Source organism: Nanorana parkeri, unplaced genomic scaffold, assembly GCF_000935625.1.
Source record: "Nanorana parkeri isolate BGI_ZX_2015 unplaced genomic scaffold, ASM93562v1 scaffold806, whole genome shotgun sequence".
Taxonomy (NCBI): Eukaryota; Metazoa; Chordata; class Amphibia; order Anura; family Dicroglossidae; genus Nanorana; species Nanorana parkeri.
The window spans coordinates 238,035-258,303 of NW_017307074.1; the positions used below are offsets into that span (position 1 = coordinate 238,035).

Sequence of the window (20,269 nt, forward strand, 5' to 3'; positions counted from 1 at the left end):
TATATATAGATATATATATATATATACATACAGTATGCATATATATACAGTATATAAATCGAAAACAACAATTATATCATATGAAGCAGCTAAAGAAAGGTATTGTGTAATTAAGGTTATTGTTCTAACAGTTATTGCAGACACAAATCAGATTTCTGCCAGTGATGGCTAAATTACCAAAACTAACATCTTATGTGTTGCTGTGGTTGATATTTACCTGCACAATGATGGGGTCGGAATGTGAGGTACCATTGTTGTTACATCATGCCCTTTTATGTTACTTTTATGAAGGCATAAATTAGAAAACTGAGCGGGCAATTAGCTTTATGGCAAAAGTCTCTATTCATTTGCATATTTTTCGATGACACATTTCATTTATTTTAACTACCTAATTGGTTATTCCATAATGTATTAAATGAGATAGATCAATAACAGATTAAAAGTCTTTTTCTCCAGGCACTCGGCTCCAGGGCTGTTCGGCATCTTACATAGTTATAGGCTTCTGTGACACTCAGGTCAGAGGTTAAATGAACACTTAGAGGTTGCAGTCAGGTGTGAACTTCCATACTGCCATTTCAAGTGGACCAGTCAGGTATAATTTGAGGAGCCTTCAATTGTTTTTCTGTGTTAATATCTACAATGTAGTGTCAACTTACAATCTATTTTCTGTTACATAGACCATTGTAGAAATAATCACAGTTAAGGTGAAAGGTCAAATATGTGTGCTATAAAGTAGTTCACTGGTATATACATTTAAGTATATGGTTTTGTATGTTTTTTTGCAACATGAATGCTCCAAAAACACAAAGAAAGTTAGCCATAGTTTGCAGACTAAAAACTGTCATGGCAGTTTACTCTATTTATTTTGCTTTTGTTATTTCTTGGAATAAAGGGACAGATCTTGGCTAAACTTTTGTGCCAGCGAAGCCACTGATCCCTTCATCAGCTGACAGACAGCATTCTTGGACACATGGATTAACCTCACAAAATGGCTCCTTCCACATAGCTGCTTCCACTACGGGCAGCTAGTTAGTTCATATTATGGCCTGAAGGTGTCACTTTTGTAATTGCACTGCTTTTACCAAGATTTTCTCAAAATGTACAAATAATCTTTATAACCAATTAAAATTAATAAACAAAATGTACACATTGTAGATTCCAAAAACCAGTGGTGGTATTATAATGGTATTATATTACTGTTCTGTTCTAGAAACTTATAGAGGAAACCAAATCTCAGTGGTCATGGTTCAGGCATGATATGGGAACCATTTGATTATTAATTCTTCATCTAAAATGTCTTTATTATTAGTGACAATTTAACAACCAGGCAAAATGGAAAATCTAAGATTTGGTAATTTTTTTTATTCTTATAAATATATGCACGAAGAGTTGTCCAGTCTACAAAGACTCATTAAATGATTGCAATACCTTTAACCAACTTGACTTCTGCATCCCTTATACTATGCCCTACTGTTGACCTCAGATCAGCTACTTCCTCAGCTGGCCACAGCCTACACTAGCGTTTCTGGGGTTCTGTTTAGTGACTTTGCAAGTGGCAGTGTACTATGCATACGTTTTTTTTTTCTATAGCCCTAATAAAGAATCAATGTCCATAACGGCTTTCAGGTAGAAGACTGCTCCATTAAAGCATATAGAAAAATGCCATGTATACACAGTAATATGCAATCAGCTGGTTCACTGAAGCCCCCAGAGTTGACGTAGGGCAGTGCAGGAGAGCTCAATTCCTACATTGCATACTTTTCTGCAGACCAGTCATGTTTCTGTGTAGGTATTCATGAAAATCAAAGGTGATTAATCTGTGAGTCATCTGATCCAATCATCCCTATTGTTAAGCACATATTTTTGGTCTTAGTAAGAGAGGAAAGAAAGGTTGACTAAACAAGTATTAGTGTAGAGGAGGGATTGACTAAATGAGAACTAAAGTATAAGATTTGTATTTATTGATCTGCAGTTTATTCAGCAGCAGAACTGTAAGGGAAAAAGCTTTCAAGAAATAAATAATGATCAGATAACTCAAAATGCATCCTCTTTGCCCTCACAGAGACCCAATAATGATAAAATAACGTAGATCCTTGTGACAATCAGCAAGTACTAGCTAAGGAAAGCTACCAAAACAACAATGACTGTATAGAGGAACTCACATTGAATCTGGCAGTTTGAAGAGACCAATGAGACTTGTGACATTTTTGTACTTTAGGTGTAGCAATATTTATCTCTATCATGGTACTATATAGATAATGTGAGTGATATGCAAGCACACACCATTGTGAAATATTTCATTATAATTCTAAAATATATAAACACATGGAAACCATAAACTCATATTATTTTTGTTGTGCTTCTAAAGGTAGTAGACATCATTGTGGTCAAGGTACAGTCTGTATGTATCCATTGCAGCAATATTTGGAGCATGTTAATGGAATCCTTTGCACTTTATCCTTGTATAGAATTCCTATGCCTTACTTAGTGCTTTAGGGGCTTGAAATATATTTTTTTCTTTTTTTACCGGCATATTTGTCCCTGGCAAACACTGTTTTTTTCCCCATAATAGAATTAACAAGAGATATGAGTGGTAAATGGGATTTCCAAACGTAAAAACAGAAGACTTATGAAGAAAAAGGTCATATCACACATAAACTGAGATATACATTGGAACTAATGTAGTCAAAGCTTTGCAAGTAATCTGCTACAAAATATGAAGTGTTGTTTTTATTTACAATTGAATTGAACAAAATCTAACATCACATTAAAGTTGAACTAAGGCAGATACGTGAGATGCAAATTAATGCAGCTCTGCATTCATGAATATTCATGAACATCATTAAATGTAAGTGTAAGTACCTGAATATGACCTGGTATCAACCCCTTGCAGGCTCTGCATAGCAGAGCTCAGATTGGGAAAGTAAGAAGCATCAAAAAGAGCAAGTCGGTTGCGCTGCAGTGCTCAAATGCTAACAAGGGACATGTAAGGCTAGGTTCACACCTGGGCGAATAAACTAGTGAGCTGTTTTCACACGGTTCTCGTTTTTTTTCTTTGTGCGATTATGCTTAGAGATATCTATGGGACACAAACCGTGCGACAACTGCCCGAAAATAGCTCCTGCACCTTTTTGTGCAGCAGGCAATTTCTATCGTGCGACAAATAGCAAAGGTGTGAACAGCTTCCATAGACTTGAATGCAAATCTCTGTTTTGTGCGATATCACACGGCTAAATCCGCTTGATAAATCTCCTAGGTGTGAACCTAGCCTCAATAGGGGGAGAGAGCAAAGTGCCAAAGAGATTACATTTAGCCTGGCGCTTCTCTTTTCACTGTGCAGTGACACTCTGGGGAAGCAGCAAGACTTGTAAGTGTACTTAACTCCAGCAGAAAAAAATAGGTCTCCTGCCCTGCCAGACAGGGTTGTGCTATGTGGCACCCTTGCATGTATTCTAGCTGTGTATTTAGCTGTTTATCTAGAGTTCATCTTTACGATTTCTGTACAATTCAACCTCAACTTTGTAGGTTAAATATTCTGATGTTTTTGGCCAGTTTTAAAAGATCTAAGGTAAAACATAACCATTCAATATATCTATATAGAATGAAGTTCATCCATCCGGCGTATAATTAATTGTAGAGTTTTTTTATATCCATTTTATTTCTTCCATTGCTTTTTGCCCCAGGCTTGAAGTGGTCCCAAATCTCAGCCAGAAGCACACACAAAATAATAAGGCATTTTAAGCAATTTAAACAACACCCAGCTATTTGAAAGAAAAAAAATAATTATCAGTGGCCTATGGATATTTATGCAAATATCACTGCAGGTAATTACTTTAAATGTAATCTTTCTGCATTGCGAGTAGTGTAAAAGTTAAGGAAAGCGTGAAAAATGCATATAATTATTTCCCTTCCCCTGACATTTCCAGAGTGATATGAAAACCACAAAGCTCTTTAAATGGATCTAACCTCTGCTGAATCCCCATCAATTTTTGTCATTCTGTTACAAATAGACTGCAGTCCTTTACTCTTAACACAAAGAGTTTCTCATCACTGGTATCCTTGAACCCAGCTTGTTCTTCGCAGTAAATCTGTAGACTTACCAGCAGGTGCAACTATTAAGAGCTCAACGTTCTCCAAGCCAATGTTTATCTCTTGTGTTTGTTCCAATCACAGCATCTGCCCAGAGTCACCTCTGCTCCGTAGACAGATATGGAAAAATATTGCCAGGCTATTAATTGAGAGGACCTTTTAATCTGCGTAGTAATTTCAAGTGCACAAAGATGCATCATTTTGTCAGGGGGAAAGGAAAATAAATCAAGAGAAGGAGGCTAAACACCGAAACAATTAGAGTGTCTGGTGACAAACACCAACTTTCAAACTAACAATGCAATTTTCTTGCCGTGATGTATGATATATTCATTTATTGACAAACTTTGAACAAAGCAGAAAGGTTCTTTTAATTGTGATAAAACTGAAAAGGAAAAAAGATAAAAATTCTGCGCTTATTAAAACAGAAAAAAGGGTTTTCAGAAAGCAAATGCAAATGGTTGTGTAGTCACAGCTGTACCAAAAGCAGTAACTATTACAGGGCCTATAGCTATTGTGGGCCCCTTCTAACCCTGATTGCGGAATGCTTGTCTCTGTCTACCTCACTGCAAAAGTAGAAGCATCAATATGATGGGCACTAAAGTGTCACAATGTGATTATAAAACAAGTGTTTTTTTAAATTTTAGTATGGAAAACATTATATTACCGTATATACTCGAGTATAAGCCGAGATTTTCAGCCCATTTTTTTGGGTGAAAAGTGCCCCCCTCGGCTTATACTCGAGTCAGCTTGCTCTGGTGTCACTTTTTTAAAAAGTCAGCGGGCTCTGACTCGAGTCAGCGGGCTCTACGTACGCTGGTCACGTTCTAAGTAGGGGTGCCGAATCCACTGTTGATCGTTAATTTAATCTGTACTCACCTCTCCGCCGTCTTCCGGGTCTTGCGTCGGAGATCCGGTGACGTCACGGACATCGACGTCACCGGACTCCTCCCCCCCCTCCCCGAGTGGCTCTGTCGGCTATCGAAGGGAAGGGGGGAGGAGTCGGGTGATGTAGTTGTCCGTGATGGGTAACGAAGGGAAGGAGAAAGGAGTCTGTTGACGTTGATGTCACCGGACTCCTCCCATTTATTGCATTGTACTGTGCCATTCTGTGTAAGTGCCTGTTCTGGGGTCAGCTTACTGCGTACCAATCTCCAATGGAATTATGGAGATAGCTGTACCTGTCTGTCTGTCTGTCATGTGTATATATATCACACATGTACATACAATATTTATTCCAATCCCTAAATGTGGTGGCTGCGTTCTTTTTCTCTTTTTTAGGCTTTTTTCTTTTCTTTTGACCTGTTAAAACAGCCAGTAAGTCTGTTATTTTTCAACTTCCTTTACCAGGCCAAGCTGTCCTGCAAAAGTGTAAGATAGAGGGTTAAGACAAACCATAAAACACTGATGGGGTGCTTACAATGGTCAGGTTTTAGTCATCTATGTAAATCTTTTATTACAAAAGTTGTAACTGATTAAAATGTATTTGCTTGAGTTTGTCTTTATTTTGTTAGTCAAGTTCATCTAAATCTGCTAGTGCATCTAACCCTACTCTCTCCACTGGGTGACAATGCTGCTGTCCAAAGGTGGCTCTGCTGCTCCATCACAGAGTGACCCACCCTAAGGCTTCATTCACACAATTTTAGGTTTCCTGTGGCAGGAATCCCAAGTGTTCCGTTTAGCTGCAACTGCTGCACCAGGAGACAGCGGCCCCAGCTGTATGTAGTAGTCTGTATGTAATTTTATGTGATATATATGTTTGGAATACATCACTGGTCCTGGACACAGGGTAGATGGATGGATAGGCAGATAGATTGAAACAACACAAAGCAGGCCATCATAAATCACAATCACCCCATTAGCAGGATGACTCTTAATCCAGAGGGTGCTAATAGCAGTTGAAAACCTCCATTAAGTCAAGTCCCCCATATCATATTTGATGTCTATCAAAAAGTGATTTCACCCTGTGGAATAATATGTTTGCTGTCAGATTGTAAAACACGACCATATGAAAATATTGGTATTGAGTGAGGGTCCACTGGAGCCTCATGAAACACCTCAACACCCCTGCAACATTCCTCAGCACCCTCTGATTAGGTATGTCATTTTGGTAAACATCCTTCAAGAGTCATTTCTAAAGGGCCAGTGACTTTGGACTCAGAATTAGACTTACGCTAAAGTTAATTGGACTCTGCACAGGAACCAAAGACCAGGCAAACTTTCGTAAGTACCTAGTACCTAGTGCTAAGTACCAAACAATAGTTGGAAATAATTAAGCAGATTATCTAAATGCTCTAACCAGAAATGAAAGAATAATTGTCTCTGTGAATGCAGCCATATTTTAAACTCTATACATTCATGTCTGGGTGTAGTGGCAAGTGTCACTGACATTTCTTAAAGTTCAGAATTTCTACAGAAGTTGTTGTGAACAGTGTAAAACACATGGTAGTGACTACTGTTGTGTGTGTAAAGGGTTAACTGCGGAGTTAATGGACCCCAGTAAAAATTACTCTTAATCTGATGGTGCTTAGATTGTTGTCTCATAAATTGAAAACACTCTGCAGAGGGTGAGACTGGAAGAGCAATCGCCACATTCTAGTGGCAGACAGGCCTCATCACTTCTGGTGTCAGTGATGGGGTCCGAAACTGCCGCCTTCACAGTGATATCTTACAGTCTGACAAAGTTACACGATATGTATGTTTACTATGATCATGGTTAACAGATTTAAACTGCCAGGATACAAAGAAAGTAAATCTATGTGCAGAAAACAATCTTACACTAGCTTTAACTGTAATAAGTCTGGCATCAAAGTGGCATCATATGTATCTGATAGCAGAATGGAGAGACAAAAACTAATTACATGAGAAACAATGGCAATGTTGGAACAGTAAGCTGGCACGAATGATAGAAACAAGACCCCAAATGTTAAGGGACACAAGGCTGACACAGTTTAATCGGTTCTGTATATAAAGTGCAGCCACCATATAATTTCCAGCAGTGATGGTAAAAATGGACATGTTGCCCTTGATAGACATTTTTTTCTTATTCACAGATTGACAGCGACCGTATATACTCACCATCAGTAACTTCCAGCTGGGCCTTGGCCAATATGCTTCCAGCTACTGTCAAAGCTTGGCAAATGTAGTAGCCAGCATCTGAGCGCTGAATGTTGGAAATGGTTAGATCTCCAGTTGGGGACACTGAATACCTACTGTTAGGCTGCTGGGGTTGATTTGGAAAAAGCAAATTCTGTTGAAGAGAATAAAACAGGAAAATATATATATATTTTTTTTAAAAGCCGAAGATAAAAAATAATAGGCGGCAGAGGCTAACACAAGCACGTCAGTGGGAAATCCGTATACATGCTCATTTATTTTCTGCTTCTTATTATGTATATCACCCTGCCAGCTCTGTCAGTCTTATATGGGAAGTTAAAGAGACATGTAGTAAAGTAGGTCACATCAACCAATCATACAATTTTGTATTGATTAACTAATGTCTTCCCCACTGCTATAGATTACAACATTTCCCTGCCATTGGTCTTGAATTGAATAATCAGGTATTTGTAAGTATGAGTTTTTAGGGTCAACTCCAACCAAGTTGATGGTTCAATTTTTCACCTGCTGCATTGTAACACATACGTTGTGTGGACCTAGGGATTCCGGTGACAATATAAGATTCTGTTATGTGATTTAAAGTGTATGTCCGTGTAAAGCTTTTTTTTTTTAGCTATGAATAGAGTGAAGAAGGATTTGAACCCCTTCACGTTGTTACTACTCTCCGGTAATCTGTTAGAGAGATTGTCCCTCATTTACTGTTACTGTGAAGAAGATTTTATCAGAAAAGAAATGAGCAAACATCTACAGCAGGGACGCAGACACGAAGGAGCTGACAGGATGTTCTAGCCAGCTCTTACTGTATTAATAAATTATATTATTTCTGTCTGTGTTTCTGTTGTAGAGTTTCTCTCTCTTCCTGTCTAGTAAGACCATTGTCATCGGGACACTTGGTGGGGTGAATCCAGAGTCCTGGATAGCAGTAAAAATTTAACAGGGAATCTAATCCTTCACCACTCTATCCAAAGCAGTTTGCTTGGACATACACTTAAGTCACCAGGTACTAAACAAGCCTGAAATTGGAGGCAGGTTTTGAGAGGAGTTACCCTTTACAGTTTTGGGTTTATGTGGCAAGTCTACCTGACAACTGATTTCAAACAGTAGCATGTATATTGGTAGGAATATTTCTCACAGCCAGTACAATTTTGATATTGTGTGAGTCACTTAATAATTCTAGAATACTGCATCTGAATATTTCATATGTAAAATTTGCAGGCAGTAGGTGGAGCTGTAGGCCCCTTTTCATACATTTACCAGGTTCATCTTAATTACATTGTTTGAAAAACAACCTGTAGACCGACTGCTCCTACCAAAACATAAGGTTTGAATCTTGTCTCAGGAGAAAATCTCACCTATAAAGACACTTGGCTGACTTCTCCTACTATATAAAACATGGATGTCAGAACGGGGACAAGGAATGCTTGTGTCTGCATAGCAATAGGATCAGCTAAAATTATGATGGATGGGATATAGCATGTTGAGCTACGCACCAAAACTTTGAGCATTATTTAGGTGTTGCTTTGAGGGAATGGAAGGCTACATTGCATACATTATACAAACAACTGTTATACTTGCAATGCCTATTAATCTAATTAGTAAACAAGTTATATTTGTATATACAACAATCAACATGAACTATAAAATAAGATTAGTCAAATTGCGGTCTTATTTTGTTTCATTTTCTAAATAAATCACATTAATGACATACATTCATTTAATGTTCATTTAAATAAATGAATGTACTTCCTCCATCACCTGGGTAGATCATTAATTAATTAACATGTAAAAACACTTGATGGTCGGGAATGGTACCTGATGTAGAACATCATTTTGCATCTCTTGTTGTGTACAAATAAAGCAATTGAAATATTGACAAGTACATTACATGGCACATGAATTATGTCACATGGGTGCCTTGTGTTTACATTGTGGCAAGTACATTTCTACCCTTTAATTAAACAGCAAGCTTGTAATTAATTGAAAGGGCAAAAAGCTTCATCCAGAAGTTAATAGCATTCAATTATGAGGACAAAGAGTACAATTCTACCTTAAAACAACGAACTGGCAAAACAAGAGCTATGGAAGATTATAAAATAGCGTATTAACACTATTCAATTAGCTTGAATTGCTTTAATCTTCCAAATAACGAGTTCCGTTAATTAGAAGCTCTTCACTTTATAATGAAGAGATGGTTGTCCACTTTAAAAGATTCATGCACACCACTACAGAACCACTTAACATAAACATTAGCCTGTTACCGAATTTAAGCTGACTCTGCATTGTTTACTGCTATGCTGGTGTTTGCTCTTATAGCTGCTTATTATTTAGTATGTTGGAACCCAATGGGAATATCAATGTGTTGATCTGGAAGATATACATATTAGCTTCAATAATCTATGGAAGAGCCCATATTCACAGGTGTCAATGTGCTCAATTACAGAAGGATTCTTAGGTCCCCCTAGTAAATAAACATAAACATGGGTCCACAGGTCAGAGGTGGAATGGACAGGTCCTCTCCATCGTGCAACCTTTTCCTTTTAGGATAGGCTTCATAGGCAATATGTTAGTCCCTGACTGTGCCTTTTATTGGCCAAGAGTTCCATCTAATAGCAGGATCTGTTTATTTGAACAGTACTGTTCACAAGGATCATCGTAGGGCAAACTGCTTTCTATGGTTAGCGTAGATAACACTAATGATACTTTTATGGCGGCTCTATAAAGTAGCTCAAATGAGCAGCAAATGTATTATATATTAAGCACTGTGTTAACCATAAAGCAATACGTTCTACTGTTTAATTTCCCCTTAATGCTATCAGCTGTATGGAATCTGTACGGACTCCACTTAACTATGTGAATATTTTTTGGAATTATTCAGTTTCTCTCACAATCCAAAACCATGCTGCTAGGTTACTAAAATTCCACGCTAAGGCTAAGCTCACATTGACACCAATAGAAGTAGCTTGGCATTGGTTTTCATTCCCTGCCAAGTACTCCCCAAATGCCAAGTCTGAAAAGATTCACTGAGCCAAGCATGCAACATTTGGGCCATGCTAAGGCCTATGTCACACTGGCAAATCTGCAGCTGGTGAAACTTCAGTAGCAACATCATTTCTAAAACTTAATCCATTAATTCTCTCTCTGCCTGAAACAGAAGTTTCGCACCATCACTGCTTCCTCACTAGGGATAGAAATTCCGCAGTGTTTGAGGCAATTTTGGTTTGCCTTGCATCAGAGAAAGTAGAAGCAGAGATAGCATTTGCTGCTGCTCAACAGGCATCAGTATCATTTTATTTTATACTTTAATTTTTTTTATCTTTTATCAATAAATAGTAGCTTTTGAGCTCCAGTCAGGTGACTTTGCCTAGGCTGAGAAAATGTAATAAGTCTGCTGCAGGCAGGAGAAAGCATTTCCTCAGTTTCCTTTCCCCAATGATCAGACTACAACATTGTTACTTTGTAGCAAAATCACAAGATGAGAGGCTGCAGCAGGGGTTGATATGTGTTAGATGTGTCAACACACCCAAGAAGTGCAAAGGCACCAAGATTTAGAAAACTGTGTCATGACTGAACCTCTTTCTCAGTCCAGGAAGTAGATGCTGACCCTGGATGATGCCTTGACAAAGATGTGTCTTGCATTCTGCAGAGAACAGCAGATTAAGTAATGGTCAGGGGGAGTACTGTGTTCTCTGTGAGAGGTAATAAATACCCATAAGTGTTACACATTACATAGCATGCATTAACATTATATATATATATGATGCTATGTATACTTTAATATTATTGGCCAAGAAGCATAACACACATTTAGTAATACATAAATCTTTGAATAATAATAATAATTCTCACCTGGCTTCCATCTTTCTGCCAGAATACCGCTGGTTGGGGATTGCCCTTAGTCTCACAGGGGAATGTCACTGTCCGGCCCTGAGCTACAATCTGATCACGGGGCCTGACAACAAACTGAGGAGGAGCTGTTTGAAAGAAAACAAAAAGAAACTGATGATATTCCAAATTCCAACTTCAAATAAATTAAGCATTAGAAAGAGATATTAGAACACATCACAAGTCACTGGAGAGCATACATTTTTTTAAAGTGAGCCTGTCATCTACACAAAATGCTGGCAAGTTTGCTGTACTGAACAACTGCTCAACAGAAATTGATGTCACAATGTGTTTTACGCTGCATGCTGTGGTAAATTTCTATAGAAACAGATAGGCTGGATACCGGTGCCAACCAAAAAGATGGACATGATATCAAGACTTTTCTTTAGAAACATTTACATGTGAGGCCTATTGTTGCATTAATTCTAAATATGTAAATATGTATTACTTACTGCATTACTTCCTTTTCAAAGTGACAAAACCTACATAAAGGCCATCTTCCAAGCCATTTATAATCCCCTTCAATGCTGCTCAATCAGAGCCACCATAAATAACCCAATGCTTTTGAGTATGGGGGAGCATGTGACCTGTCTCCATGATGCAGTGCTCAGGCCTGAGTGATCAATCACCAGGCCTGAACACTGTCATGTGAAGGAGGGCGTGATGTGATCAACCACAGTGTAAGCTCCAACACTACTTGAAATACAGCGTACACACAGCGAGGACTGGGGAGGAAAGGAGAGGCAGGGGAGTGCAGGCAAGCTTTGCATAGGTGAACTGGGGGGTAGATATGAAAGAAAATTTGGCACTTTGTTCTAATTAAGAAGAGTGACATAGGGGTCTATTCACAAAGCTGCCGAAGGATCTGGCCGTAGCTTCGGCCGATCCTACGGTCCCACTTGCATTCTCTAGCAGAACACAGCATTGAAAGGAGTAAACAAGTCAGTAGGGTGCTTAGACAGCAGCAAATTGCCAAGGTGTGCACCCATTTATTACAATGTGTTTTATTCTGGTGTGTTTTTTTCATGTAATTAAAACATGTAAAAGCAGACTGTATACTAGATGAACAAACAGGCTATTATAATATCATCAAAATATAGTCGGCAGAGCATTAGGATGTCCCACACAATGATTATCTGCGTTATGTTTGGCAATGGGGATACATTAGCTAATACTGGAACACAGTAGTGTGCAGACTACATGAAGCAGCTTACTAGTCCAGACTGCAATAATTTAACACAGAATGTGGTCAATGCAACACACAGCCACGCTAGCATCAGTATCCAAGGACAAAAGTATTGTCTGCGTGACTCAGCAGGGATTTAGTATTCAGACAAGTTGGGTAGTAGGTTAAAGGTCCATATTGTCTGTTGCCTTTGATGAGCTACCTCAGAATGCTTTTAAATTGACCAGCTTTCAGTTTGAGTGAGGAACGCAGCACACATATAAAGCTAGTTGAAAAAAAAATCCATTTGCATTCCACTACTTTGCTTTAACAGTCATAAATGCTTCTTCATTATGTCTTGTTTTATCCGAACGGAGGAGCGCTATTGTACCAGCTTTAAAAATGAGGTGATTAACCTTGAGGTCTTTCATTCGCATACTGAAGCCCACCTCACACATGGCCTATGCTTTTTATTCATGTTCAACATGCTGATTTCTATATCGTCCCATTTGCCAGACATCTGCTGAAAGGAAACCCTATCTGATTTTATCTCTTTTATAATGTATTCAGAAGAGGTGGTGAGACCCAAACACACTTATCTAAATAGTGCTGAAGATGTGATTTTTTTTAACTTTGAAAATTAAATGATTCCTTCTAGAGACCTTTAAAAGGGACACATAACAAATATCAGATAGGAACAATAGGAAGATAGAAGAGCTGGCCTACCATTAGTATTATAAAATAGTCCATTATTGTATATACATTATTAGAGGAATCTCATTTAAACCATAAACAAATAACCAAGTGGAATCCAAGTGTTCTCATAGCAATGCATTCTCTCTACCCTAATAGAATCTCAAACTTTTACATTTTCCAATTCAACAGGACCAATGCAGAGCCGTGAGTTTAACTGCAGGTAAAGCTGAATGTCTAACAATCAGCTAAACACAGCAGCAGCACGGATTGTCAAGAGCACACCCCTAGCCTACCAAATGGACAATGACAGAGCAGCAGAACATGGATGAGGTCATCCCTATGCTCACTCTGCTCTCCCCTGTCAGAATGTCCATAGTCAACACATGAACTACAGCAGAGTCTGACCTAGTGGTGATTCTCCCTCAGTCTGTGTGGTGCACTATAGGATTTTACAGATTCAGGTACCTACACTAGTTGCATTTAAAATACATATGATTATATCTAATGAATATATAACTGCATTTGTTGGTGTTTTTATGTCTGCTTTCTGCTCATCGTTAATTGGATGTCTTTCAACTCTTTATCGATCTGGACATTCAAATGTTTAAAGTGACACTAAACTCAGGAGTTAAATCTTAGAAATGCATTCAAGTACCCTAACTATTAACAAAAATGTATCTTATTAGTGCATCACTCAGCTGTAGATCCTCAAATCATCTCTGATTTGGTGCTGACACTGTCCTTCCTTCTCCAAACTCAATCTCATGATGCACTACAATCTCACATTTTGTTTACTAATTTGTATTAAAATTATAGTCTTATTTAGTGTCACTTTAATAGTAAATCATTTATTTTCTATATCTGCAGAGGCCTGCTCCAGCAAAGCAAATGTTCTGTGCCATGAAGGATTAAACTGATTTTTTTGAACAGTGACAGTGTTGTTTAATACCGAATATCTACTGCTTATTACACATAGGAAGATCATGGAAATACTTGCCTTATGTGGCTTGAATTAGATACAGTCACTGTACTGGTAATGATACGAACTGCTTAAATACAATAGTTGTCAGGGGAGATTTTTTCTCATCCATGCTGTTCAGTGTGGGTGGGGGAATCTATTAGATTATGAGAAAGCTATGCGGGTATGGCTAGCTTAAGAAATAAGTCAAGGCTACATTAGCTAAAACGAGACCAGGAGTGAAAAATGTTAATATGGAACCCAATGATGATCAAAAATCCGAACCTGACAGCTCCAAAAAGGAAATACTAGCTTATAGTATGATGTTCTCAAATAATACAGCAGAGCCAAAACCTACACTTTAATGTCTTATTCTGAAACTAAAATTAAACTAAACCGTTAAACTAAATGTAACTGTATAGAGACACAAAATGCATTAGACGATAGAGGACCATAGTTATTGTCTTAGGACTGCCCAGTGCTGACTCCGATATGAGTGAAGATTTAGTGGCTTTGCTTTTACGTTTTCCTTGCTTCCAGTTGTGTTCATATAAAGCACAAAGTTCTTGTGAACCTCCAACAAAATATTGGGTCAAATGAAGCATCTCTTGCAGTGATCTCAAATCCTTTCCACAACCTCTCGCCCACATAATCATGGGGAAATTGGCTACAATATAGGTATTGCCCCCAAAGTCAGAACAGCAGGGAAGCATGGTTAAATAAAAAGGACTTTGAGTTGTGCCAATGTGAATTAGCTTAATTGTTATAAAAATAAATAACGTTACTTGTTTGCCAATAAAAATGTTGAACAAGAAAAAAAAGAAATATGTTTATTTTCTGTAACCACAGCAACAGTATTTCCAAAGAGAAATAGGCTTACTGTAGGGCAATGCTTGTCTGTATGGATAGATATTTGATGAGGCGTTTACTACATTTATATGTTCTGTCATGTCTGTTAAATATTTTAGAAGAAGTAAATAATATATCACCATTATTAATGTATTAAACCGAGTACTACATGTAACTACACACAAGGTTGTTTCCTTTGGTGAAGATTTGTCACTGTCAGCTCTGTGAAGTGATAAATTGTTCACATGCCCTTCTTCAAAACAAATTAAAATACCATCTAAAAACAACATAAATGGACATAATACTTGGTTATAAAATATTCTGAATGTAGTAGAGCCCATAACACAGTTTGCTTAGATTTATTTTCCATTTTGGCATTTTAAAAATGATAGAAACAAATCACCAAATACAGTTATTGTTTCATTAAAAAAATGATGCAGATAATTTTTAAATGCATCTTGTGTAAGTACCTGTGTAAGCCTCCTGCAATCCCCTGTGCAGCATAGCTCAGACTGTGCGAGAGAGGGGCAGCACTAATAGCCAATCAGGTATGCTGCATGCGCATGTGAATGCAAGGAACATGCTAAGAAGAGGATAGAACAGTGTAAGAGGGGGGTCAGTTGCTGCTGTTCCTACTCTGCCAATCAAAAGAGAGGTGACAAAGCTTTATAACTTAACTGCAGTAGAGAAAATCTGGCCACCAATTTGGCTGTACTGCCTGGCAGGGCTATGTAAAGCTCAAGACTTGCTGTATGGAAATACAAATCCTGGCAGGTCAAACAGCTACCAAGTATGTATTTCAGCTGCTTATTTAGCTATTTGCATAGACTTTGGGCTGGCTTTGAAGTGTATTTACTACTACTTTTGAGGCCAAATAGGGACACCTACTAATTTTTTTTTACATCTTCTCATTCACATAGCTTAACTTTAATCATTATTGCTGTTTACCTCTTTACTTGCTTTCTACCTGCAGAAAAATCTTAGTTAGTTTCCCCCCTCACGGAGGGGGCTTGAGAGGTATTTTTACCATAATTAACCCCGTCTGTACTGTGCTGGCAGATTTTATTATCAGTTGTAAACTAGATGTGCAGAGCTGCCTGTCCTAACAAAGGGTTAAATATTTCAAGGCTTTGACTGTACATAGTATGTTAATGCACTTGTCCCTCAGCGTGTCCCTTATCTGCACATTTCCATTTTTTCATAGCAATAGAAGCTGCCTATAGAGTCTTATGTATAAACCTGCTCCTGTAAGAAATATCTTTTAAATATTATTTTCAGGCATGCTGTGTGAATGGAAACACATAACAAACATATAGTGGGGTTTTTCTCAAATATGACTGCAAAAGTGGAAATATACTTAAGTCTAAGGCTCCATTCACACCTACATTTCAGGTGTGACTTGGTATTCCTGCAGGAACTTGCAATTTCCTGCAGCAGAAATCCCAAATCTGCCATTTACAAGCGGCAACTGTCACCCATTCAAGTTAATAATTGGGGGACAGCAGCCACATTGGAAAGCGGCAGAATGCTGGCACACCAGTGAATCAATCGCTATGCCTGGACGAATTGATTGGGCATCTAGGGATAGTGAGTGATTTCTAAGCGCATGTAATCATATCACAGATGATTACATGTGGTGTGCCAGTATTCTGCCGCTTTCAAATATGGCCCTTGTCACCCGATCATTAACTTGAATGAGTGACAGCTGCTGCTTGTAAATGGCAGATCTGGGATTCCTGTTGCAGGAAATTGCAAGTTCCTGAAGCAGGAATACCAAATTGCACCTAAAATGTAGATGTGAATGTAGCCTAAATATTTTTATAAAATAAAAAAAAGGGAATCTGTCAAAAAGCAAAATCCCTATACAGAAGCTGCCTTTTATTGTTACTCCAGGGCAGCACACTAGCTCTGGGGACAAGGATATTAAATACCAAGGATCGCTTTTGGTGATATAACTTCCTCACAAAAAGAAAGAATATATGCATCTTCCATTTGAGGCTTCTCAAATATTGAGAAAGATTCCCTTTAGCTATAAGCAAAACTGAAGCACAGGAGTGTTGCTCATGAAAACCATCTAGAGCCCTTTATTATTTTTTAGGTTGGCCCCAGGACACCTGCTGTACTTGTTCAATGGAAGACATCAGAGATCCTCCAGACTGAAGTGCTATAAAAGTAGAAAAAACAAGAAAATGGTACAAGAATATAACAGAACATCCCAAAAATGTATATATACAAACCAGTACCACAAAAAACTCTGATTTCCCAGGCACAGCAATGTGTGCTAGCTGTAACACTGCACATTTCAGTTCATAGCTGTGCACACCAGCTCTTAAATGAAGAAAGAACTCAATGTACAGTACACATCTGTACACTTCTTTGGAAGAGTCAAACAGCATTGTAAATAAATAAAGAAGTCTTGTTGTTCCGAGAACAGTAGCCAATTAGATTTCAGCTTGCTTCGATTTATCATAGTAACCGTCCCTTCCAAGAAAATGGTTTACCTGATGAAATATTTAATTCATGATGGAACATATGTGCCTGAAGGCTGGAGGGCTTAAAACAAATACGTTTTCCAAAGCCTTTTTCCAGTCATATTTTATTTAGGAAGGCAACAGATTTCTTTGCTGGCGACCTTTGGACAGGATGGTTAATTGCAAAATCATTTCAGTTTAGACACTTATGACAATGTTTTGTTTTCAAGACATCATCCATATGGGAGCTTTTTTATGCTTTAGGATGGTTCATTACAGAGTAAAATAGATTTATAAACTCTCATTTTTAGAGAACGGTACACAATGTGCTTAAGATAAAGTCAGCAGGAACTGAATGATAACTGTATTTTATCAGGGGCTAGTTTCTTCTCTGATAAAATATAGCAGTTCAAGTAGCCGCTGAATGTAGAAATTCTATTTAAAAGTCAACTCAACCTAAAACTGTTCTTTAAATTTTATATTGGTACTTGTTAGTTTATTCACATGCTGGCTTGCAATATATCTCCTGGGGACAACCAAAGTAAGAGATTTTCAATAGAATGCTCAATTTTTTAAATAAAAAAAATAAGTATGTAGAGGTACAATTACTTCTTATGCCTGGGGAGGAAACTGTGTCTGGCGGGGGGTATGTTGATGTATAAATACATTTACCATTTGGAATTTAGCCATTGTACAGTTTATCCTATTGTTTTGATTGTTGTTGCTGGATGTAGGGTCAATCCTGAGTGAGGCCGGGGGAACCTACAGCTGATCCCCCGTGCTTTATCATTTTTTTAGGTACACATGTAAAGTTTCAAAAGCCATGCTTTTTTACAGATAGTTTGTAAATAAATATACACATGGGAGCAGCCATATTTTCTTATAAGTCTCTGTTTCCTATTTTTCAGAGCTAGATAGTGACTCTGCCTTGCTGATCCTCTTACCTCAATTCAAGTCTCCCAAGACAGAATGTGGCTGATTGAAAACGTTAGACCCTCTTTATTCTCAAATGGCATAAAATACCCACAATGCTCTTGGTAGCCAGAGGCCACTTGATCTTTGCTGAGGTTTAAGTAGAATGATGGAAATCTGGAACATTGTTTTTTTTAAACACTTGAAAAATAAGTACTTTTTTAAATCAAAGGAATATTGTAGTTTCACAGCTCTGACTTGTGCTCTAGTGATTCATGTCAAGGGTGGATCTGAATACCAGGCCTGAATTAAGAAAAGAAACAGACTTCTCCTCCCATCTTTGAGAATGAGACATCTCAACGTGTGGGGGGGCGTTTATTCTCAGTGATACCGCTGTTCATGCAGGATGTGAATGAAGGATGAAGCATTGTAAAAAGCCATGCAAACAAAATAGAAGGATGGTTACTTACCAACAGGGCGAACTGAAGACATTACAATGGTGGTGAGAGAATATAAAAAAGGAAATTAAAAGAAATTCTGTCAGAATGTGTGCCATGCAATACTACACTTAAATAAAGTGACTACTGTACATTAAAAATCATCTATGCATGCAAAATCAAATTATGAATGCTCATAACACAATCATGTCAGGCCAAAATTATTGTTTAACGTGCAACCAATTTAAAAAAAAAAAACAGATACCATTTTTTTTGAGCTGAATGTCAGAATGGCTTTGGGAAATTATTTATCTGTTGGTGATTACACACAGCCCTACTCACAGATCATTAAAGCTGAACTCCAGGCAAACAGCTAAACACATCAATGAATTACATATATGGGAACTATTTTACTAGCTTGAAAACTCTTACAATCTTGTAATCTGTCCACTCCTGCCAGACTAGACAACCAGATCTCACTTTTCTCTGCTGTAGTAAAGCAATCCAAACCATTTCAACCCCTCCCCGTCTCTTAATTGAATGATGAAGGACCAGCAACACCCTAATAGTTTATCCCTGTGCTCTCCCACATTATAAACATGTTCAGACAGCACTGTGCCAAGAAATAGAACAGTTTGACAGCTGTGCAAAAAATGACAGGAAACTAAAGATATATACGGTACATATACTTGCTCTAGTTGTATTTAATAATACATAGAAATTTTATTAAAATCCTTTATTTAATATAAAACAGCAATAAAATGTGTTTTTATATCTGCTCAGCTTTCAACTATAATAAATAGAATAAACTGGTGGTACACCAGATATAAAGACCAAATACTAGTGATACTAGTAATAGTACATTGAACCACTCCCTGCCTTCTTACAGTTCCCTGGAATGCCAGTGGAGTGTTCTAACTTAACAGTTCATGTCATTGACAGCTTGATTCCCATTTTATGAGGTCATTTAAAGCATTAGATTACTGTTTTTTGATCCTGGACCCGTTCTACAGAATGTGAAGAACCCAGAGATTGTATACAAAGGTTGCTTGTAATGTTAAAGGAGAACTATGAGGTGAGTGCTTTTCACCCATCCTCATAGTTCTAGCTGACCTGTGACAATGAAACTGTCACAGGTTGGCTCGGTAGATCGGGAAGTGAGCGAACACATACCGATGTTCGCTCACTTCTCGATCCTGTCACGGCAGAGAGCCGTGACAAGGGGAGGGACTGGATTCCCCCCTGCCTGCTCCGATCCTCCAGCGCTGACTGGTGGAACGGACTGGGGCGGGTACAGCTGGCTCTGCCTCTAGATAGGCAGAGCCAGCTGTCACTCACGCAGCTGGGCGGATCCCAGCTGCGTGGCGGCAAGAGCCTAGGGCAGGGCTCAAAATTTCAGGTCCTGACCTACTAGCCAGGCCTTCAAAGTTACTCACCACCAGTTGCCCTGCATAACACAAAGAAACACACACAGGGCCCAACGCGCACACAGCACGACACACATACAGCCACAGCACAACGCACAGGGCATTACACATACAGCCACAGCACAACGCACAGACCATTACACATACACATTTCATCTGAAATGAATTTTTAGTCTTCGCACATGTCTAATAATATGCGTGTGTGGGGGGGGGGGCAGTTTTCACTTTTTTAAAATAATTTTTTACATTTTTTTATTATACTTTTTTAT

General features: G+C 38.2%; 1 protein-coding gene across 8 annotated transcripts in view; it reads right to left on the reverse strand.

Annotated features, from left to right (window-relative positions):
* ROBO2 (roundabout guidance receptor 2) overlaps nt 1–20,269 on the reverse strand; it is a 414,352-nt gene that overhangs the window by 90,028 nt on the left and 304,055 nt on the right. For 7 of the 8 annotated variants that reach the window (XM_018565019.1, XM_018565016.1, XM_018565015.1 and 4 more), the window contains exons 7-9: nt 18,607–18,618; nt 11,050–11,174; nt 7,165–7,336 (exon numbers count right to left, since the gene is read on the reverse strand). In XM_018565019.1, the coding sequence (XP_018420521.1) occupies nt 7,165–7,336; nt 11,050–11,174; nt 18,607–18,618 (309 nt within the window). The remainder of the gene's footprint in view (nt 1–7,164; nt 7,337–11,049; nt 11,175–18,606; nt 18,619–20,269) is intronic. The other variant, XM_018565020.1, reaches the window with a different exon arrangement.